Source organism: Neoarius graeffei, chromosome 9, assembly GCF_027579695.1.
Source record: "Neoarius graeffei isolate fNeoGra1 chromosome 9, fNeoGra1.pri, whole genome shotgun sequence".
In the NCBI taxonomy this organism is placed as follows: Eukaryota; Metazoa; Chordata; class Actinopteri; order Siluriformes; family Ariidae; genus Neoarius; species Neoarius graeffei.
In genome coordinates, this window is record NC_083577.1 from 53,907,093 (window position 1) to 53,931,116 (window position 24,024).

The 24,024-nt window shown below is 41.5% G+C and overlaps 2 protein-coding genes across 4 annotated transcripts in view; both read left to right on the top strand.

The window, feature by feature from the left end:
• Nucleotides 1-1,090, top strand: part of cdc16 (cell division cycle 16 homolog (S. cerevisiae)) — a 30,018-nt gene extending 28,928 nt beyond the window's left edge. Inside the window, exons 16-18 of the mRNA XM_060929785.1 lie at nucleotides 213-348; nucleotides 442-532; nucleotides 625-1,090. Of these exons, the coding sequence (XP_060785768.1) occupies nucleotides 213-348; nucleotides 442-532; nucleotides 625-854 (457 nt within the window). The 3' untranslated portion in view covers nucleotides 855-1,090. The remainder of the gene's footprint in view (nucleotides 1-212; nucleotides 349-441; nucleotides 533-624) is intronic.
• Nucleotides 1,091-2,124: 1,034 nt separating this feature from the next.
• On the top strand, nucleotides 2,125-17,998 carry upf3a (UPF3A regulator of nonsense mediated mRNA decay). 3 transcript variants are annotated; one of them, XM_060929786.1, is made up of 12 exons: nucleotides 2,125-2,396; nucleotides 3,179-3,771; nucleotides 13,976-14,082; nucleotides 14,182-14,288; nucleotides 14,477-14,575; nucleotides 14,655-14,765; nucleotides 14,963-15,018; nucleotides 15,130-15,288; nucleotides 15,383-15,516; nucleotides 15,649-15,940; nucleotides 16,409-16,486; nucleotides 16,930-17,997. In XM_060929786.1, the coding sequence occupies exons 2-12, from the start codon at nucleotides 3,631-3,633 to the stop codon at nucleotides 17,092-17,094; spliced, it is 1,449 nt and encodes a 482-aa protein (XP_060785769.1). In that variant the 5' UTR covers nucleotides 2,125-2,396; nucleotides 3,179-3,630; the 3' UTR covers nucleotides 17,095-17,997. The 3 variants fall into 3 exon arrangements, with proteins under 3 accessions (XP_060785769.1, XP_060785770.1, XP_060785772.1); XM_060929789.1 differs by lacking the exon at nucleotides 2,125-2,396 and adding an exon at nucleotides 13,679-13,821 and having other exon boundaries at nucleotides 3,696-3,771; nucleotides 16,930-17,998; XM_060929787.1 differs by lacking the exon at nucleotides 16,409-16,486 and having other exon boundaries at nucleotides 16,930-17,996.
• The last annotated feature ends 6,026 nt before the right edge of the window (nucleotides 17,999-24,024 follow it).

A 24,024-nucleotide genomic window follows, 5' to 3' on the forward strand; every position in this document is an offset into this window, starting at 1 on the left:
GCGCATCCTTAGTAGACCTTGTTCAGGACACAGTAAAAGAAGAACTGAAGTCCTGTTTAAAATAAGTACTTTTGCCTCATTTTCTTAAAGGATGAAGGAGAAGTTGCCATGATGAGTGAACACGTTCTTGACGTTCTGTCCAGTGTATAAATTATGTAGCTGCTAATTCATAAACATTTTGTAGTAGTAATATTTTGTATTTATTTTCCCAGGAAGTATGACCAGGCTCTGGAATACCATCGGCAGGCTCTAGTCCTTGTCCCTCAGCATGCATCCACCTACTCAGCTATTGGCTATGTGCACAGCCTTATGGGGGACTTTGAAAGTGCCATTGATTATTTTCACACTGTAGGTGATCCAGCTTCCGTCTTGGTTGCACATGTTCTTGTCAGTACACGGCAAGAAGTTTGTTTTCATAGAGAATGTTATTATTATTTGCAGGCACTTGGTCTGAAAAGGGATGACACATTTTCTGTTACGATGCTTGGCCATTGCATTGAGATGTATATTGGTGACTCTGATGCATATATAGGTAAGTTAATGCCTCTCGTTATATGAAAGAACCTGTTGCTTCTGTTGTGTACAATGTGCTCAGAGCATTTATTTATTTATTTTCTGGCACAGGAACAGATATTAAGGACAAAGTAAAAATGATCCCCAACACAACGGCCTTAAAGAAGATACTTAGCACTTCAGCCGAAGAGAGTGAGAATCAGGCGCAACCTCTAGAGGAGAGCAGTGTCATGTCCCTGGAGACACCGCCTGCCGAAGCCTTCCAACGATTCCTCTTAGAATGTGACTTGCGCGAGAGCGACATGATGCTAGAGACCTCCATGTCGGACACCAGCACATGATGAAACTGCTGAACCTCAGTACTGATGAGTTCTGGAGAAAATAACAAGAAACAAGTATTTGCAAATGACCAGGCTGCTCTGAGGAAGACCTCACGTGAACCATCAAAATCTATGGTCACTTTGTATTTTGCACCCAGGTGGATTTTTACTACAAATAAATATGCTGAGCTGAATGCAAAAGGGTTTCAAATGGGGGGGGGAAACGCTTCCTACAATAAACCCTGTCAATATTTTTATACATTGTCATTCGTGTTTTTTGTTTGCTTTATTAAAAATCATCTCGTAAAGCATATTAACAGACATGGGATTGTTACAGACAAAAGAACTGTCTGCTGGTAATTTGTGACACCTGCTACACCTTTGGGTCCTGGGTTTGATCCTGAGCTCAGATTGCTGTCTGGGTGCAGTTTTTGTGCATGATCTCCTTGTGTTCATGTAGGTTTCCCTTAGGTTCTCTGGTTTCCGCACCATGTGTAAATATGCAGGTAGTTGAGTTGAGGATAATAAATTGTCTCTGTGTTGTCTGGTGGCCTGCGATGGACTGGTGTCCTATCCAGGGTGAATTCTGTAGTTGTTGGATAAGTTAAAGATCCAAAGTGGCCCAGGTTCAAGTAATTTCTGAAGATTTTAGTTGTTCAAAACGTTGCTCCTGGGGTATATTTCTGCACTTATAGAATGGATCTTTTAGACTTAAAATATTTATAAACGGGCGGCACGGTGGTGTAGTGGTTAGCGCTGTCGCCTCACAGCAAGAAGGTCCGGGTTCGAGCCCCGTGGCCGGCGAGGGCCTTTCTGTGCGGAGTTTGCATGTTCTCCCCGTGTCCGCGTGGGTTTCCTCCGGGTGCTCCGGTTTCCCCCACAGTCCAAAGACATGCAGGTTAGGTTAACTGGTGACTCTAAATTGACCGTAGGTGTGAATGAGAGTGTGAATGGTTGTCTGTGTGTCAGCCCTGTGATGACCTGGCGACTTGTCCAGGGTGTACCCCGCCTTTCGCCCGTAGTCAGCTGGGATAGGCTCCAGCTTGCCTGCGACTCTGTAGAACAGGATAAAGCGGCTAGAGATGATGAGATATTTATAAAGTAATAAAAGGCATTCAATAAAATGTAAGTCAAAGGACTCATTTTACCATTGGCACTCTGCGATCTCTGAAATCGGTCGTAAGCATTAGTGAGGGGTGGGTTTTGATCCCCCCCCCCGTCTGCCACGACCCATGGACTCCTTCAGTAAAGACGCTGCCTCTCTACTGAAGTCTAACATCATGACTCTTCAGCTCAGCTGCTGTTCACCCGTGGTGTCTGATTCAGAGCAGAGTTAGACCCTACCTTGATGTCTGGAAGATGAGTGGTGTTTAGGAGTAACGGAGATGGGCTGCACGCCTTCTAAAGCCAACATCACATACACTCATGAGCGTGTGTGTGGGGATCTGGATACCTGCTCCACTTTCTTACCGAGTGTCAAAAGCTCCGTGTCCACGCCTGAGAGACCCTCCACCAGACCGCACGGGCACACCGGCGCAAACTGCAGAGAAACTTTCCTCACTGGTAAGATCGGAGAAACATAGTCCACTAGGACGTGATTGTGTCGGATTGTCTACAATATCGTACCTACGATGTTACTCGTTTATTACTATCTATCTGCTTTCTTTACGAGTTACAATGAACAGCACTTAGTTTACGCCAGAAGTTTTTGGACAAGACCTGGTATTATTTTAACTGTATTTCATATTAATGCTCCAGCATAACGTTAAATGCAAAACTTTGCATCTCACATCCTTTCTGGGTGGAAATAAAAATAAATGCACATCTAGTTTACAATTTATCTGAAGAAGAAAAAAATCCAGAGAACTGGAAATGAAATACGGCTTATCTTGCAACAATCCAACAGATTAGGAAAGTCACCAGTTCGGGAAGAACCTAAAGAAAGTTGTCAAAATGGCTTCGAATGCAGTATTGGACATCTGAAAGAGTTCTAACACAAATGGCAATGTCAGTTGAAGCATATCTATTTTACATAGCCTATAAATGTAAAGAATAAGTGTATAGAGTCTGTATCCTGGAAATGCAACGCATTAGGTCGCTTTTTGAGCTTATAGTCGCCCCGCCGCCCGCTATTAATAAGCATACACTAGGCTATTTGAGCAATTTTATTACTTGCAATAATAAAGGATCTGAACGCTACCTAACACACGTCTTGTTAAAAAATTCTGTCCTATGCAATGTTTACACTTAATTGTACTGCTATAGCACACAGTATACTAGTACTGTAGGTTACTATTTAGTGCAGTTTGTATGTAGCCTGCATTTCCCCGTGGTGTTTATTACAGTGCCGAGTCGGGACTGTTATGGCCGCTTGGCGAGTCAGCAGCCTGAGAGCCCGGACGCGTGGAGCACGATGAGTCCGACCAGTCCCTTCGCACCGAGGCCCAGTGACTCCAGCGACTCCGAGGGAAACGAGACACCTGCCGGAAAGCGGTAACAACTGTCGCGCTTCAGTGAACCAAATTAACGACACTTTCATAGTGTCTGGGAGACGCTTTCAGCCACAGCACCTAGTTATCACATGAGTTTTCCACTTGGATTGAACTTTAACCTGTATTTGGACATTATGCCGTATGCATTATGAGGAGGAAGTCGAATTTAGGAGTCGAAAACAAAAACGAGCCCAGAAACATGATAGCGCTACAATTTGTCTCTTCAATTCTCGCGGTGTTTAGACACTGAGTTCTCGCGAGTGGCTGCGGATTCCGAAAAAAAGCGAAGAGGAGAAAATGGAGAGATGAGGGCTGAAAAGGAGCCGACAACGGGAAGCAGAGAGAGAGGCGTCGTCGAGATACAGCTGAGGGACACTCCGAGAGAGCAGGACAGCGCCACGGCCAATTCGAAGCACAAAGAGGAGAAAAAGGAAATCTTCACCAAGGTAGGTCAGCACACGACTGCTCGAGTTAGCCTCAGTGTGTTCGTGTGTTAACTCTACGCCGTCCGGTTCGTGATGAAGGAAGGATTCAGCACCACAGACAGCGCACCGGGAGCGCGCGCAGGACCCGTGTTCCTCACCACACCACACGAGCCATCCGAAGTGAAGATCATTACCACGGTGCATTTAATAAAGTGTGCAGAAATAAATAACTTATATGCTATGCGTTTTCTAAATTGGCACCAAAAAAGATAATATTTAAGCTATGCGATTGATTGCGTTATAAAGATGCATAGACTTATTGAAATTTCTGTTCATAAGGCTGCCTTGCTTTTCTGTTCTAGGCAACTGAGCTATACTACTCTCTCTCTCTCTGTCTCTCTGTCTCTCACACACACATGCTCTCACACACTTATCAGCAGGAGAGTTAGGCTATGTTGGATAGGAATCGTGGTGCAATCAAATCAACACGTGACCCAATGCTGTTAGACAAAAACAACACCAGGCCCTAGTGCGTATTAACCCCTTAAAGTCTCAATTACCCTCCTTGTCCACTTTAATAAGAATACCTGGACACCTGTTCATTTATGCCAGCAACCAATCAGCCTATCATGTGGCAGCAACAGAATGCATAAAATCATGCAGATACAGGTCGAGCACTTCGGTTAATGCTCACATCAAACATTAGAATGAAGAAAAAGTGTGAGCGCTGTGACTAACCATGACATGGATGTTGGTATTAAAAGGGCTGGGTTGAGTGTTTCAGAAACTGCTGATTTCCTGAGAATTTCCGATACAACTTCTCTAGTGTTTACACAGAATTATGCAAAAAAAAAAAAACATTTCAAGAAACAAAACATCCTGTGGGGTGGGGCGGCGCGGTGGTGTAGTGGTTAGGGCTGTCGCCTCACAGCAAGAAGGTCCGGGTTCGAGCTCCGTGGCCGGCGAGGGCCTTTCTGTGCGGAGTTTGCATGTTCTCCTCGTGTCCACGTGGGTTTCCTCCGGGTGCTCCGGTTTCCCCCACAGTCCAAAGACATGCAGGTTAGGTTAACTGGTGACTCTAAATTGACCATAGGTGTGAATGTGAATGGTTGTCTATGTGTCAGCCCTGTGATGACCTGGCGACTTGTCCAGGGTGTACCCCACCTTTCGCCCGTAGTCAGCTGGGATAGGCTCCAGCTTGTCTGCGACCCTGTAGAACAGGATAAAGTGGCTAGAGATAATGAGATGAGAAAACATCCTGTGAGCGGAGGGTCTATAGGCTGAAACATCATGTTGATGATGAGAGAGCTCAGAGGATAGTGACCAGACTTGTCTGGGCTGATAAGAAGTCTATATTAACTCAAATAATTACTCTTTACAACCATGGTTAGTAGACATGCTTCTCAGAATGCACAACACACCAAACCTTGAGTTGGATGGGCTACAACAGCAGAAGACCACGTCAGGTTCCACTCCTGTCAGCCGAGAACAAGAATCTGAGGCTATCATGGGCACAGGCTGACCTAAACTGGACACTTGAAGACTGGAAAAAGACCAGGTGATTTTATTTCTAATCTTCAACTGTACAGTTTGGCTGAGACTGTGTTCCATTTGGAATCCGAATGGCTATCATAGCCTTCTACCTCAAGGTTCAATGTTTTGTGAGATGCTTTTCTGCTCAGCATGGTTGTCTCATCTCATCTCATTATCTCAAGCCGCTTTATCCTTCTACAGGGTTGCAGGCAAGCTGGAGCCTATCCCAGCTGACTACGGGCGAAAGGCGGGGTACACCCTGGACAAGTCGCCAGGTCATCACAGGGCTGACACATAGACACAGACAACCATTCACACTCACATTCACACCTACGGTCAATTTAGAGTCACCAGTTAACCTAACCTGCATGTCTTTGGACTGTGGGGGAAACCGGAGCACCCGGAGGAAACCCACGCGGACACGGGGAGAACATGCAAACTCCGCACAGAAAGGCCCTCGCTGGCCACGGGGCTCGAACCCGGACCTTCTTGCTGTGAGGCGACAGCGCTAACCACTACACCACCGTGCCGCCATGGGACACTGTGTAAAATGTAAATAAAAAGAGAATGTGATGATTTGCAAATCATGGAAAACATATATTTCCTTGAAAATAGTACAAAGACAACATATCAAATTTTGAAACTGAGAAATCATTTATTTATGTATTTAAAATTTATACTCATTTTGAATCTACTGCCAGCAACATTTTTCAAAAAAGTTGGGACAGTGGCAACAAAAGACTGGAAAAGTTGTCTAATCTTAAAAAGAAAAAAACCTAATTTGGTTAATTGGCAACAGGTCAGAAACATGATTAGATATAAAAAGAGCATCCAAGAGAGGCTGAGTCTCTCAGAAGTAAAGACTGAGAGGGAAAATAATACAACAATTTAAGAATAACATTCTTCAGATGTTCCTAAAATTGCAAAGAATTTGGGGATCACATCATCTATGGTACATAATATTTTTAAAAGATTCAGAGACTCCAAAGAAATCTCTCTATGCAAGGGACAAGGCTGAAAACCAATAATGGATGCCTGTGATCTCCAGGCCCTCAGGCGACACTGCATTAAAAGCAGATACGTGTCTGTAGTATAAATGACTGTATGAGCTCAGGAACACTTCAGAAAACCATCATCTGTGAAAACAGTTCCTTACTGCATCCACAAATGCAAGTTGAAACCATAAACAATATCCAGAAACACCACCACCTTTCCTAGGCTTAAGCTCATTTACGATGGACTGAGGCAAAGTGGAAAACTGTCCTGTGGTCTGATGAATTGAAATTTGAAATTATTTTTGGAAATCATGGACACCATGTCTTTTGGGCCAAAGAGGAGAGAGACACGGTTCAAAAGCCAGCATCTGTGATGGTATGAGGGTACATTAGTGCACATGACATGGGTAGCTTGTACATCTGGGAAGGCATCATTAATGCTGAACAATACAGTGCCTTGCAAAAGTATTCATCCTCCTTGGTGTTTGTCCTGTTTTGTTGCATTACAAGCTGGAATTAAAATGGATTTTTGGGGGGTTAGCACCATTTCATTTACACAACATGCCTACCACTTTAAAGGTGAAAATTGTTGTTTTATTGTGATACAAACAATAATTAAGATGGAAAAACAGAAATCTGGAGTGTGCATAAGTATTCACATGCTGCTGGGCAAACTCCAAACATGATTTTTTTAAGCAATGACATTTTTCTGGCCACTCTTCCATAAAGCCCCGCTCTGTTGAGTGCCCAGCTTAAAGTGGTCCTGTGGTCAGATGCTCCCATCTCCGCTGTGGATCTTTGCAGCTCCCTCAGTGTTATCGTTGGTGTTTTTGTTGCATCTCTGATTAATGCTCTCCTTGCCCGGTCTGTGAGTTTTGGTGGGCAGCCTTCTCTTCTCAGGTTTGTAGTGGTGCCATATTCTTTCCATTTTGCTATAATGGATTTAATGGTGCTCCCTGGGATATTCAAAGTTTGGGATATTTTTTATGACCTACAGTAACCCTGATCTATACTTCTCCACAACTTTGTCTCTGACCTGTTTGGAGGCTCCTTGGTTTTCATGTTGCTTGCTTAGTAGTGTTGCAGAATCAGGGTCCTTCCAGAACAGGTTGATTTATACAGACATCATGTGACAGACCATGTGACACTTTGATTGCACACAGGTGGATCTCTCTCTCTCTCATTATCTCTAGCCGCTTTATCCTGTTCTACAGGGTCGCAGGCAAGCTGGAGCCTATCCCAGCTGACTATGGGCGAAAGGCGGGGTACACCCTGGACAAGTCGCCAGGTCATCACAGGGCTGACACATAGACACAGACAACCATTCACACTCACATTCACACTCACGGTCAATTTAGAGTCACTAGTTAACCTAACCTGCATGTCTTTGGACTGTGGGGGAAACCGGAGCACCCGGAGGAAACCCACGTGGACACGGGGAGAACATGAAAACTCCGCACAGAAAGGCCCTCGCCAGCCACTGGGCTCGAACCCGGACCTTCTTGCTGTGAGGCGACAGCGTTAACCACTACACCACCATGCCGCCACAGGTGGATCTTAATCAACTAATTATGTGACTTATGAAGTGAATTGGTTGGAACAGCTCTTATTTAGGGGTTTCATACGAAAGGGGGTGAATACTTATGCACACGCCAGATTTCTGTTTTTTTTCATCTTAATTATTGTCTGTGTCACAATAAAAAAACAAAACAATGTGCACCTTTAAAGTGGTAGGCATGTTGTGTAAATGAAATGGTGCTAACCCCCCCAAAATCCATTTTAATTCCAGCTTGTAATGCAGGGGTCACCAAACTTTTTTCTCTGGGGGCCACATTGTCGTTCCTGACTGTGATGGGGGGCCAGGGTCGGGTCAGCTATATAACATAGAATTGTATGACCCAGACAAATATGACCACCAGCAGGCCTCATTGTGTAGTAGAGTTTACTAGCCTGGCACAGCCATCCCCACTACTATATCCACACTACTATATCAACACTTGATTCCTGGCACATATTTGTTTATCTTTACTAGTGGTTTGCAAAAGTAGTAATCGAGTCTTCACACTTTGTTTTAATTTGAAATACCACAGATATTCCATTTATTTATTTTCTAATAAAAATAACATCAAAGCTGTCAAGGTAAGAAACATCTGCCTATTTGAGGTGATTGACACTGGCAAAGGTGAGTGAAAAATTATAAATTGTAGGTAGGCCTGTTGATATTATTAATAATATTAATAATTGTGTGCAGCACTTAATAAAGGTCAAATAAATAGGCCTAGAAAATAAATACATTTAAAAAAACAGTGAAATTTTAATAATATGAGCAATAGATCAACTAGCCAGCTCTTATGCCTATCCATTTGAGCATGTTCAGTAAACATTTTTTAGGTCAAGGTGAAAATGAAATGAGCAGTAGGCCATTTACAGGTCAAAACTAAAGCATAATACAGAATAATGGGAATCAAAATCAGTAGTATATGTAGGTGAGCTGGATTTGTACTTGTTGATTTGTACTTCTTGTCGGGACACACCTCCTCGGCCACAGCAAGCATGCATACTTTAAAGGAACAGTCCACCGTACTTCCATAATGAAATATGCTCTTATCTGAATTGAGACGAGCTGCTCCGTACCTCTCCGAGCTTTGCGCGACCTCCCAGTCAGTCAGACGCAGTCAGACTCGCTGTCACTCCTGTTAGCAATGTAGCTAGGCTCAGTATGGCCAATGGTATTTTTTGGGGCTGTAGTTAGATGCAACCAAACTCTTCCGCGTTTTTCCTGTTTACATAGGTTTATATGACCAGTGATATGAAACAAGTTCAGTTACACAAATTGAAACGTGGCGATTTTCTATGCTATGGAAAGTCCGCACTATAATGACAGGCGTACTAACACCTTCTGCGCGCTTCGGCAGCGCATTGATATCTGAGCTCCGTATCAATGCGCTGCCGAAGCGCGCAGAAGGTGTTAGTACGCCTGTCATTATAGTGCGGACTTTCCATAGCATAGAAAATCGCCACGTTTCAATTTGTGTAACTGAACTTGTTTCATATCACTGGTCATATAAACCTATGTAAACAGGAAAAACGTGGAAGAGTTTGGTCGCATCTAACTACAGCCCCAAAAAATACCATTGGCCATACTGAGCCTAGCTACATTGCTAACAGGAGTGACAGCGCGTCTGACTGCGTCTGACTGACTGGGAGGTCGCGCAAAGCTCGGAGAGGTACGGAGCAGCTCGTCTCAATTCAGATAAGAGCATATTTCATTATGGAAGTACGGTGGACTGTTCCTTTAACAAAGTCCCCATCAGTAAACGGCTTTCCATGGGTAGCTAGTAGGTGAGCTACCTTATAGCTAGCTCGGACAGCAGCCTGGTTGATCTGGGTTTGGCGAAGGAATGCATTCTGTTGTGTAGCCAGTCCGCATTTCATCCTCCGAATCCTGTCTTCTCTTGTTTGCCCTCGCAAACTAGCATTCTCTTTGTGGCGGGTTTCGTAGTGATGACGCAGATTATATTCTTTGAAAACCGACACAATTTCTTTACATACAAGACAAACTGCACAGTCTTTACACTGAACGAAAAAATAATCGGTGGTCCACTGTTTTTTAAAAACTCTGCACTCTCTGTCAGCTTTTCGCTTACCGCTAGCCATTTGGCTGTCCTGAACACTGACAGTTCTCTGCGCATGCGCTGCCTGTCACTGCTTGATCGCGAGCATATGACGAAAATTCGGAAAATATGAATAGTTCATTTTATAACTAAATATCAATTTTAATTGATAAAATCAACAAAATACAAGATGCAGACATGTTATTATTTGCCAAAAAGCAATTTTAAAAAAATAGGCCATAACCACTTTTGGGGATTGCCTCATAGGGCCGGTTCAAGTGGTGGGGGGCAGAGGGGCTGGGGGGCCGGTCAAAGGGGGGTGGCGGGCCGGAGTCGGCCCGCGGGCCATAGTTTGATGACCCCTGTTGTAATGCGACAAAACAGGACAAACACCAGGGGGGATGAATACTTTTGCAAGGCACTGTATATACAGGTTTTGGAGCAACATGCTGCCATCCAGATTACAACATTTTCAGGGAAGGCCTTCCTTCTTTCAGCAAGACAATGGCCCCCAAGCTCTGGAATTCCCTTCCTCAACCCCTGCATGACTGCTCTTCTCTTCCTTTCTTCAAATCTCATCTCAAAACCTTTCTGTTTCATGAACATTTCTCCCCCAGTGCATAAACTCACCACTCTTTAGCAACTCCTTCTTCTTCTTCTTCTTCCCCTCCGTGTTGTTTTCTCTGACCTATGTAACGCAACCTTGAGTTTGAGAAAGGTGCTATATAAATGTAACTTTTTATTATTATTATTGTTAAGACAATGCCAAACCACTTTCTGCACATATTAAAACTGCATGGCTTTGTAGTAAAAGAGTCCGGGTGCTAAACTGGCCTGCCTGCAGTCCAGACCTGTCTCCCATTTAAAGCATTTGATGCGTTATGAAGTGCAAAATATGACAAAGGAGACCACGAACTGTTGAGCAACTGAAATTGTATCTCAGGCAAGAATGGGGCAACATTTCTCTTTCAAAACTACAGCAATTGGTCTCCATAGTTACCAAACATTTTAGAGTGTTGTTAAAAGTAGAGGTGTTAAAAGTAGAGGTGATGCCCCTGTCCCAACTTTTTTTGAAACATGTTGCTGACATCAAATTCAAAATGAGCATATTTTCAGAAAACAGTAAAATTTCTCAGTTTCAACCTTTGATATGTTATCTTTGTACTATTTTCAATGAAATATAGGGTTTCCATGATTTGTAAATCATCACATTCTGTGTTTTTTTACATTTTACAGTGTCCCAACTTTTTTGGAATTGGGGTTGTACTTCAGTGGACCACATTTAGCTTTAATTATAGCATGCATTTGCTGTGGCATTGTTCAACAACCTTATGCAACGTCACAACATTTATTTCCATCCAAAGTTTCATTAATTTTTCACCAAGAGCTTGTATTGATGACAAGAGAGATGAACCACTCAGCAATCTCCTTGTTTCCTTTGCTTGATACAGGCCAATAATTTGACTCTTCTGAAACACAATAACTTCTTTTCCACGACCATGGGATACGTCTTCTGACATGGTTGTTTAAGAAATGAGAAGCTACTCACTGCATCAGTTCGGGTTAAAGGAATTGTTGCCAGGTTAAACACTGTAGTAATTATCTAATCAAAGGCTCTTAAGCATTTGCTTATTTAAATCCAAATGGTGACTTTTTTTTTGCCAGGCAGCATATGAGTTACTATATCCTTCCTGGCAGCTCACAACAATCTGGCATTTTCCTCTGAGCTCTCTTATCAACAAGGCGTTTCCACCAGTGATCTGTTGCTCACTCAATATTTGTTTGTTTGTTTATCACAATTCTCCGTAAATTCTCAAGACTGTTTTATGTGAAAATTCCATGAGATCAGGAGTTTCTGAAATACTCAGACCGGGAGTAAGTCACAAAGATCACACTTTTTCTTCATTTTGATGTTCGATTAACTCAAGCTCTTGACCTGTACCTGCATGATTTTTGCATCATGCTGCTGCCACATGATTGGCTGATTAACTAACTGCATGAGTGTACAGGTGTTCTTATTAAAGTGGATGGTGAGAGTATATTCAGTTATTCATCTTAAAATCTAGCATCATTCAGTAACTAATAGAAAAGGTATATGTAGTTATGAGAATTGCAGCATGGTGGTGTAGTGGTTAGTGCTGTCGCCTCACAGCAAGAAGGTTCTGGGTTTGAGCCCAGTGGCCGACGAGGGCCTTTCTGTGTGGATTTTGCATGTTCTACCCGTGTCTGTGTGGGTTTCCTCTGGGTGCTCCGGTTTCCCCCACAGTCCAAAGACATGCAGGTTAGGCTAATTGGTCCATAGGTCCATAGGTGTGAATGTCAAGTCAAGTTTATTTGTATAGCGCTTTTAACAATAAACATTGTCGCAAAGCAGCTTTTCAGAATTTGAATGACTTAAAACATGAGCTAATGTTATCCCTAATCTATCCCCAATGAGCAAGCCTGTGGTGACGGTGGCAAGGAAAAACTCCCTCAGACGACATGAGGAAGAAACCTCAAGAGGAACCAGACTCAAAAGGGAACCCATCCTCATTTGGCCAACAACAGACAGCATGACTATAATATTAACAGTTTTAACATGAAGTCAGTTTCGTTGATGTTATAACTCTTCATTAATGGAAACTTGAGTGCAAAACTGTTCATGACAACTGCAGTCCTAAGGGTAGCAAGTCAGCTGTCGTCCTCAGCCATAAAAGCATTACTGTAAGTGTCCAGACCATCTTCCAAGTGTGACTTTCAACTGTCCACATGGGGCCATCCTCCACAGGAGCAATGTGATGAGACTCCAACCGGACATAGGGCACCAGGATGGATCAGGCAGGTCCGAGGAGCAGAAGAGGTCAGCATCTCGATCCCAAGGTTGATATGTAACTCAGGGGGACAAATGGGGGAGGGAGGAAGAGAGAGAAAACACAGGTTGTTAGGTATGCCCAGTGTCACCTGAATAAGTTGGAACAGTATACATATTGCACTGAGTACAAGCAGGGACTCCGGCAAAACTAACTATGACAGCATAACTAAAAGGGAAGAGCCAGAAGGTAACACAAGCATGAGGGAGCCCCGGGACATACCGTAAAGCAGCAGCCACTACACCGTCAACAAACTCGAGTAAGCAAGCGAGTGGGGACTGACAGCATCCATACATCCCAGTTTACCAAAACACTCTATGTCTGAGGACCCTCCAGATCTACTCCTTTCCCTCATAAACACCATTAACAAAAGGCTTGACTAAACAGATATGTTTTCAGCCCAGACTTAAACACTGAGACTGTGTCTGATTCCCGAACACTACTTGGAAGGCTGTTCCATAACTGTGGGGCTTTGTAAGAAAAGGCTCTGCCCCCTGACGTAGCCTTCACTATACGAGGTACCAGCAGATAGCCTGCACCTTTTGATCTAAGTAGGCGTGGCGGGTCATAGAGGAGCAGAAGTTTGCTCAGGTACTGTGGTGCGAGACCATTCAGTGCTTTAAAGGTCAATAGTATTATTTTATAAGCAATATGAAATTTGATTGGGAGCCAATGCAGTGTGGATAAGACAGGGGTGATGTGGTCATATTTTCTAGTTCTAGTAAGGACTCTTGCTGCTGCATTTTGAACTAACTGGAGCTTGTTTATGCACTTATTGGAACATCCAGACAGTAAGGCATTACAGTAATCCAACCTGGAGGTGACAAAAGCATGAACTAGTTTTTCTGCATCGTGTAGTGACATTAAATGAATGTGTGTGTGTGTGTGTGTGTGTGTGTGTGTGTGTGTGTGTGTGTGTGTGAATGGTTGAGAGAAGGAAACCTCTACAATAATCCAGTAGAAGGCAACGAGAAACCACTACTGTAATGTTCCCTAGAGACTCTGATGGCTGAAGCGGTCAGAGCAGCCACATCACTGTAGTGATATGCCAAAATGGATGTAGTTATGAGAATGAAGAAGGTAAAGTTGTGATAATTTAAGGAGTTTATCAAGTACAGTGTTAATTTAAGTCTGGCTGACATAAATTCATTCCATAGAGCAAGTTCAGCACTGTAGGTGTTAGTGCAATACTCGGAACTTTGCTGTAAAAATGATACACAACTCCCTTTTCCAGGTTGTGATTCGACGTCTTCCACCCAGCCTGTCCAAAGACCAGCTTGAGGAGCATCTCAGTCCACTGCCTTCTTATGACTATTTTGAGTTCTTTCCTGCTGATCAAAGGTATTTAGATTCTGGTAAATTTATGCTGGAGAAGATTTTAGTAAATGTATTCTTGATAGAGTGTCTCTTTAACAAAGCTGTTTGGGTTTTTTTCTGCAGCCTGTATCCACATCTTTTCTCCAGAGCATACATCAATTTTAAAAACCCAGAAGACATCATTCTCTTCAGAGATCGTTTTGATGGTTATGTTTTTATTGATAATAAAGGTAAGGCTTTGCTTTTATACAAACTATGTATGTAGACACTTATACAAAGTAACTGGCAGTCAAGGATGTTGAGTGTTCCAGGCCTTGCTCAAATGTGCGGCAGTGACAGCTTATTGATACTGGGTTTTTAACTCTCAACCTACACATCAGGAACTGAAACGATAATCTGAATAATGTCTTTCATTTAGGTCAAGAATATCCAGCTATTGTAGAATTTGCACCGTTTCAAAAGGTTTCTAAGAAGAAGCTGAAGAAGAAAGATGCCAAAGCGGGAAGCATTGAAGAAGGTATTTTTGATTATTGAAAAATACCTTCATTGATTATTTATAGTTTATTTAATAAGCAGAGGTTTGTTTTTCCTGTTAGATCCAGAATACAAACGATTTCTGGAGAACTACTCTTGTGATGAGGAGAAGTCAATAGCCAATCCAGAAACACTGTTGGGAGAAATTGAAGCTAAAACAAGAGAGCTCATAGGTAAATATGCACGTTTGTTTTGTCACCATACGTAGCGAAACTGATGGTTGCTTCCCTTGTACGTTTTATATGTACTACAGTGCAAGTTGAAATTCATCTTCTGTTGAAACTGTTCAATGGTAGGTAACTCTTATTCCTCCAAAATGCTTAATTGCAAATTGATTTATGAATAATTTTTGCATTTCACTTGATTTCAGCTAAAAGGACAACACCACTTCTGGAATACATTAAAAACAAGAAGTTGGAGAAGCAGGTTGGGAAATAGTTGGGAAACTCTTCTGAGTTTGCCTTCAACAAATGTAGGAGTACTGTAATGACACTTTTATGTTTTGTTTTTTAAATGTATTTAATTTTTTAAATACAGAGAATTCGGGAGGAAAAAAGGGAGGAGAGGCGACGTCGAGAACTAGAGAAGAAACGGCAAAGGGAGGAGGAGAAAAGGAAACGGCGAGAAGAGGAGAGGCGAAAACGCAAAGAGGCAGAGAAGCAGAAGAAACTCACGGAAAAGGATATCAAAATCAAGGTCTAACCACTTCCTCTTTCGGATTCTTCATTTAGATGTTTTTTTCCCAGCAAAGCTGTTTTGTCAGCAAGGCTCACTGAAGATGTTTCTTTAGCTTTTAAAGAAATGTGACAGGGATGATGAAATGGAATCAGACAGACTGAAAGACAAAGGAGACAGTGGAGAGACAGAGAGGAACAAGTGGGAGAAATCCGCAGGCCTCACCAAGGCAAAGGAACCTAAAGACAAGTATGAAAGATGTATATGTCTAAGTAAAAAGATGTAGATGTATAGATGTGATTTCTTATTGAGCTTTCTGTTACACCATCTTAAGAACTGGAGTGAGAATGTTTGTGCTTTTGTGGGTTTCAACTCCTACAGTAGAGCTCAGCCGGAGAGTGATAAGGAGCAGCGGGATGGCCACAGCCGCCGGCAAAGAGATAAAGACCAGAGGGGCCGAGAAGAAGAGCGCAAACGGCAGCGGCATCACTATGAGTTTGACAAGTTCATGCGCCGCAAGGAGGAGACCAAATGGGGCAAAGGCTATTGTCACGATCGGGCAAAGAAAGATGGCCACCACCATGGCTACTCCTACTGCCTTGAGATGGGGGACAAATCAAGCAAGGAGGACCGGGATGACATGGGGAACAGGAAGGAACGTATTCGTAATAAGGTGAGCAAGAGCTGATAGAACATTAGTACCTCAACTACAGTCTATGTACTGCAAACAACAGGCTATCAAAGTATGACTAATCTACTCAGCATTTAGCATAAAATGTAAGAAAGTTAATTAGGTTCATCATTAAGGACATCACTTTACATTACTTAAGGACAACACAAGCACATGGCATGGCATTGTGAGCACATACCAAGAAAATTCATCAGTCTGTTTGCCCAACACTCAGCTATGTAATACAGACAGCCACTAGCACAGGTTTCCTGTAGACCTTTCATCACAGTCATTGTCTTGAAGTTTTTTTATGTCAGTGGATTTGCAATACAAATCCTCCTCCCTCCTGGGGTTTGTATTGCAGCCCAGGCTTGTGTTGTGAATGCAGATGTGCTGTCGAGGCAGTTAGCTGTGAATTTAGTTGTTGGCAATTTTGGGCTGATGATTGATGGAAGGCAACATGTCTCTCAGTCTGTATTAGTGCATCAGGAGAAAAGGACCTCCCAGTCTGAGGGGCCAGACCAGATAGGAGGGGCTCTGCCAGCCAAGGTACAGCTAGCCTTTGAGCCTTTCTACCCAAGGGGAGGGGATACTACACTGATGTACACTGGGAGGCCCCACACCTTACCATGCTAGGCCTTGTTATTGACAGCAAATGCCACAACATGTTAGTGATAAAGTTTTAGACAATGGACAATAGTCATTCCAATTTGGAACCAAGCACAAGAGTCAAACGGTCCGTTTTTAATTTCCATACATCCAACATATAATTATATACCTCAGAATATTGTAGAGCTTTTGCTGTCAAAAAACGTCAAAATATCGTGTGCTATTCTAAAGTTTAAATACATTGGTAGGACACTGATCAGAGCCAGAGAGTATTTCTATTCTGCTAAAATAGGGCTTTGTGAAGGGCTTACTATAGTCACTGAGAAATAAAATGTGAGTCCCTTGCTCTTGTCTTCTGTGTCTCAATATTGTCTCGGGAACAGGACCGACCCGCCATGCAGCTGTACCAGCCAGGAGCCCGTAACCGTAAGCGCATGGGCTCTGGGAACAAAGTCTTTGATTTCAGCCGACTCTCTCCAGAGCCAAGCACCGAACCCTGCTATGAGCTGACCATAGGAACAGGCTCTGAGAAAAGTGGAGATGAGTGACAGAAAAAGCATGCTTCAGTTCAAGCCAGAAAATAAACCTCTCTGATCATGTTCTCGATGTGCTCCATCCCTATTTCCATGCACTGTGTCAGCAGTATGTGTATTCAACACTCATAGATTATGTTAATATTAATAGAGTCTACTGTATGTTTGAGTTTCATGTCAAGAACACTGCCTCATTGGATTCACATTTTTCTACATTTTCACTACATAGGCACTTATCACATGTTGTTTGTTGACCTCCACTCTACAATCAAATGCCTCATCATTTACAGAGGACAGATTTATATGCCTTTTGTAGTGAATCATATAGATTGCATTCCATGAAAGAGTTTATGGATAGTGTAGTACATATATTGTACAGATTTTACTGTAAAAATCATAAGCAAATGTTGTGAAATGCATATTTTTAATATACAAAATGAATGTTTCTGTTGTGCAACTGCAGAATGAGAAAAACTAATAAAATTTATGTGTGCATAGGCACATCACTTCCTTTATCCTGGATGTAAAAAGCACTTAGGGGAGAGTGGGGTAAGATGAGCCACTTTTTACATTTTTCATCATAACTACATGTTAAAGCCATTTTTGCTTCCAGTCTACACACCATACCAAATTTCAAAGTGTACTGTTACTATCTGAGCAAAACATAATTGATAAGCTCTTATGGTTAGAGTGATATTACCTCTTGAAAAAAAAATGTCAAGTGGCTCAACTTACCCCATGCACGGGGTAAGATGAGCCACTGTGTGGGGTAAATTGAGCCAACACAAAACATGTTAGGTTAACAAAGTAAACAACTTTTATTATTAGAAATGCAATCAATGAATCAAGTCAAGTCAATCAAGTGGGGGATAGGGCCGTTGCATAGAGAAGGGGAGATGAAGAGAGAGGTGATAGAACGAGATGGGATAGGGAGGGATAGATAGATGGATAGAGAGAGAGATATGCGTAGATAGATAGAAAGAGGGATGGTTAGAGAGGGAATGAGAGATATACTATATTATAGAAATTACTAAAACAGTAGAACAGTGCCAAAAGAATCTTATTTCTTTCAGTAGGTTAAAACATTGCTAAAACATGCAGCAATCATTCCATCAATCATTCAATCATTTCATCATTATTCAATGTTCCAAGCGTTCAAATGGCAAGGGAACACCATTTGCCTCTCCCTCCGTGCTGTCCCCCCAACAGTAAAGGGGCGGGGCAATTTTTTCACAATATCCTGTCTTGACAGGACAGCCTCATCTTTCTCTTTGAAGACAAAGGTTGGCTTTCTTGCAGAGCCATGGCATGACCGGCTTCTTTTGAGAAATCTTGCCTCTATTTCGAAGACATCCAATTTGATTATCTGGCCAATGAAGAAATGCACTTTCTTCTTCCCCGTGTATTTTGCCACAACATAATCCCCCACATCTAACAACTGGTCTTCCTCATCTGATGTCATATATATATATATATATATATATATATATATATATATATATATATATATATATATATATATATGTTGTTGTCATATATGACCAGTAAATGTGAAAACTTAAGTGTCATCCATATTGGGTAAGCTCAGCCACCAATGGGGTAAGTTGAGCCAGTGGCTCAACTTGCCCCACATCTAATGGCTCATCTTACCCCATGGCCACCATTTTGTAGAAAAATGCTAATAAAGGGGATTAGGCTAATCAAAATTATTTTTATTAGCATTCATATCATAGCTTAGAAAGCCACTAACTTAACCCTAATGTGTCTAAATATTATTCTACTTTTGTCTTCTCTAAATCATCTTCACTGTGGACAAACATGGAATTGACTTAGAAAGCACAAAAACACATTTTTATAAATATGTCCCTCACCTAGTTTGACATGTGGTGCTCCTCTCCACAAGTGTAAGTAAATGGTCCCGGCCCCCTTTGAATGTGGTCACATGGTCACATTTGTTTACTGTTTCTTAGAAACAGGGGGTGGCTCATCTTACCCCCTGGCTCATCTTACCCCGCTCTCCCCTACTCAGTTTAATAATTCGGAATCTCTCTCTGAATTTTAGATAAAAATCTGAGCATTTGGGCTTCATGTACTATTGTAGTACTCCTAAATTATGCATAGCTCATAAATATTTATTATAACGAATAAGCAACATTTCACCTATAAGCCAAAAAGTAGACATTTTTGCTTTCATTAAAAGCTGTTGAGAACGACTAACTTCACTTTGACTTAAATCTATGTAAAATGTCATCAGAACATCAATCATGCTTTTTATATGGTTGTATAATTGATGGCAATTGTGTTTTACATGCCTAGGTGACACACCATTTCTTTGATAAGGATTGCAAGGATTATTCATGTAAAAAAAATTACAATGCATTTTGATGGATTTATTAATGTTTGTCTACAATAAAAATTCACATTGTAGAGAGAATAGTGCATTGATTTGTCTAATAAATATTTTAATGACATGAGCACTGATTTCAGATTAAGTATCAGGGCTGGCACACAGAGACAAACAACTATTCACACCTACAGTCAGTTTAGAGCCACCAATTAGCCTAACCTGCATGTCTTTGGACTGTGGGGGAAACCGGAGCACCCGTTGGAAACCCACGCAGACACGGGGAGAACATGCAAACTCCACACAGAAAGGCCTCCGTCGGTTGCTCGGCTCAAACCCAGGACCTTCTTGCTATGAGGTGACAGTGCTAACCACAACACCACTGTGCTGCTCCCTCCAGATTCCTTAAATCATTTAATGATGATATGCACCATAGAGGTTGAAATATCCAAAGCTCTTCCCGTCTTTCTTTGAGGAACATTGTTTTTAAATGTTTCAGTAATTTTCTCACACATTTGTTGACAAACTGGACATCCTCAACCTATTTTTGCTCCCCAAAGATTAGGCCTTTCCTGGATACTGATTTTCTACCAAATCATGATTACAGTCACCCATTGGCATCACCTGTGTCAAATCACATCATTATTTAATTGTTTTACCTCATTACTAGCCATAAATTGGAGGGGACAGACTAAGAGCAATTCAAGACTCCGATGAAATGGCAAAAAAGGAGCTGCAGCACCTTGCCAGGGAGCAGGAAACTGGGGCCTCCTCCTGGAGCCAGACCTGGGAGGGGAGCTCACCGGCGAGCGTCTGGTGGCTAGGCCTTGGCCCATGGGGCCTGGCTGGGTATAGCTCGAAGAAATTACATGGAGCTGCCGTCATGTGACAGGCATGACGCAAGGACAGGCACCGGGGTCGGGTACATTGTGAGCTGGGTGGCAGGCAAAGGCAGGAGCTGGGGTGTGCTGATCCTTGGCAGTGCAGACTAGTGATTGGGACCTTTCCCAACTTTTTTCCCAAAAGGCCTGAAATGCAGGAATAGATGTATATTAACAAACTAAATAAAGTTGACCCCACAAAACATGGAATATCTTGGGTTCACAAGTCAAAGTAAATTTAGAAATCACTGTTTTCTTTTTTTTAATTTGCTTTTTCTATATTGTCCCAAATTTTTGATCTGGGGTTGTAGAAATAAATGACTAAAATTAGCAAAATTATCTGCCAATAGAACAAGACTATTTGAAGCTTGAAATTAGTTTAAAAATGTCTAGTTTAATAATCTTGTATTTGGTCTATTGCAATACTGTAATAGAAACTACAAGATAAAATTAACTATGTTCAAGATATTTTCACTTACTAAGATGTTAGTTTTTTTGCGGTATGTATAACCATTGTAATCTTCGTGAGCTCTTCTCTTCTAACATTGTGTGCAATAAAGCTGAAAGACATGACACTATTATGTTCAATACAGTCAATACAGTGACATTTGCCAAGCTGGGTCAGAATGCTGATAATTTGATTGTGTATTTGGAGTTAAAAAAAAAAAAGAATAATACTGCCTGGTGTAATGACCTGTTTTAACAATTGCTTTAAAGGAACAGTCCACCGTACTTCCATAATGAAATATGCTCTTATCTGAATTGAGACGAGCTGCTCCGTACCTCTCCGAGCTTTGCGCGACCTCCCAGTCAGTCAGACGCAGTCAGACGCGCTGTCACTCCTGTTAGCAATGTAGCTAGGCTCAGCATGGCAAATGGTATTTTTTGGGGCTGTAGTTAGATGCGACCAAACTCTTCCACGTTTTTCCTATTTACATAGGTTTATATGACCAGTGACATGAAACAAAGTTCAGTTACACAAATTGAAACGTAGCGATTTTCTATAGCATAGAAAATCGCTACGTTTCAATTTGTGTAACTGAACTTTGTTTCATGTCACTGGTCATATAAACCTATGTAAACAGGAAAAACGTAGAAGAGTTTGGTCGCATCTAACTACAGCCCCAAAAAATACCATTGGCCATGCTGAGCCTAGCTACATTGCTAACAGGAGTGACAGCGCGTCTGACTGCGTCTGACTGACTGGGAGGTCGCGCAAAGCTCGGAGAGGTACGGAGCAGCTCGTCTCAATTCAGATAAGAGCATATTTCATTATGGAAGTACGGTGGACTGTTCCTTTAAATTTGCCAATGCCTTTGGTGAGAAAAATATCTCTGTCGAGTGCATGAAGCAACCTAGCAGGTTGGAGTCAAAGTTATGGAAGTAAAAACAACCTTTACCTTGTCACAAGCTTTACTCTAAATCATGAATGGATTAATTTGAGAATTAAAGACCAATTTGTTATTAATTGACAGTATTGGTCACTGACATCAAAGAACTGATTGTCATAACCACCCTTGAGCTTACTTTGCTGTTATCTGCATCTCACCAAACGGTTCTCTATTGTGGTGCATAATATGTGAAGCTGTAATAATGTACCGGTAAAAGTACATCCTGTCTAAAACTACGCCTAGTCATGTACTTCTACCAGGTCTGAGTCAACTCTTAACCAACTGCACATAGTGAAACACAGTTGTAGCAGGACATGAATAAAAACGTTAACTGATTTACCAAACCCACACAAAACAGTAAGAATGAAAAATGAGTCTTCAAAAGTCAAAGAGTCCCATATACATTTTTCACACATACGTTGGGGAGTGCCTGTTAGAGAGCACACTCTGTCTAGGCCGTTGGCATGGTGAGGTAGGGTAGCCAGTTCCTTTCCTCACCGCTTTTAACTTCCCCAATGTTCCCACCAGGTCCCCATTCACTGCTGGGTGGACAGGAGGCAAGTCCCAGATCACCGTCCGAGGCGAGGCTCAAACCGGGGACCGTTCGCTTAGTTGTCTAGCGCTCTAACCACTTGGCCACTCCGCCTCAAAATGAGTCTTAGTTCAAGCCTTTTCACTCATCATCATACATTAAAGCCAAACAAATATACCAATACACAGGATTAAGTCATGTTACTTAGTGGTACTTAGTGTGTATATAGTGACAACAAACCACAATCTAATTAATATTCAATCAAATCTTTTATCTATCATATGTATTGAATCTGAGCATTGCTAGTAGTTTAGTACCACTATCCTGCTCATATTTATGTTAGTATAGATAACCTGGGAATAACAGGTGGTTGAATTTTCATAACAGGAAATAAATTCTGATGCTGATAAAATGATACCTTGGCTTTGCTTTCTAAAGTGGTGCTTTATTCTAACACTAGTGTAAAATCATGCAGCAATTTATAAATGGCAAAATAGTTGAATACTATACAGGGATACATTTTAGAACAACCAAGCCTGACCTTGTGTCTCCATTTACAATGAAGCTTGAAAAAGATATTCTACTTTCTTCATAGCTTGTGTTCACCTATTACACACTGCTTTACCCACAAGAATTCAACAACAAGAATATCGTGTGAGTTGATACTTTCAGGACTGTGTATGTCACATTTTACCTTGTATCGATTTGACTGTTGTGTCATTGCCTGTCCAACAAACATATGTGCTCATCTAACCTTTTTTTTTTTTTTACAAATATATTTTACAGATATGAACAACTCTCTCAACATTGTGGATGTGGTATCACGTTGAGTAGATATGAGGACGTGACACATTTTCAGCAAACATTGTGGAAAAAAGCTCTGAATGCACACTAAATATAGAGTTTATGTTTATTGTACATAATGTTACTAATGTGTCTAAAATGGCAGTCACCTGCCTAATTAATCATTGTAGGGAAATCAATGTAACAACTACAATATTAACTAAGAATAATTAAGAATCTAACTCGAGTCAGACCTTAGCTATATTGACGCAGCAATATAGTCAAAACCTGCTGTGTTGGACTAACAAACATATTTTATAGATAAATAGTTATGACAGTGGTGTGAAACACTGCTGACACGACACACTGGATAGGCTTCAAGGTTTTCTACGAAATTCCCCTGCTGAAAACCAACAGCCAATCATTTGATAACTTTCTGATACATAGTTGAGAGTGCACAGGTTGGTGCACCTCACCAACCACAGAACTTGTCAGCAAGGCTCTATAAAAAATACAAAAGTATACACACACACGCACGCACATATATATATATATACATATATATATATATATATATATATATATATATATATATATACATATATATATATATATATATATATATATATATATATATATATATACTACCGTTCAAAAGTTTGGGGGTCACTTTGAAATTTCCTTATTTTTGAAAGAAAAGCACTGTTCTTTTCAATGAAGATCACTTTAAACTAATCAGAAATCCACTCTATACATTGCTAATGTGGTAAATGACTATTCTAGCTGCAAATGTCTGGTTTTTGGTGCAATATCTCCATAGGTGTATAGAGGCCCATTTCCAGCAACTCTCACTCCAGTGTTCTAATGGTACAGTGTGTTTGCTCATTGCCTCAGAAGGCTAATGGATGATTAGAAAACCCTTGTACAATCATGTTAGCACAGCTGAAAACAGTTGAGCTCTTTAGAGAAGCTATAAAACTGACCTTCCTTTGAGCAGATTGAGTTTCTGGAGCA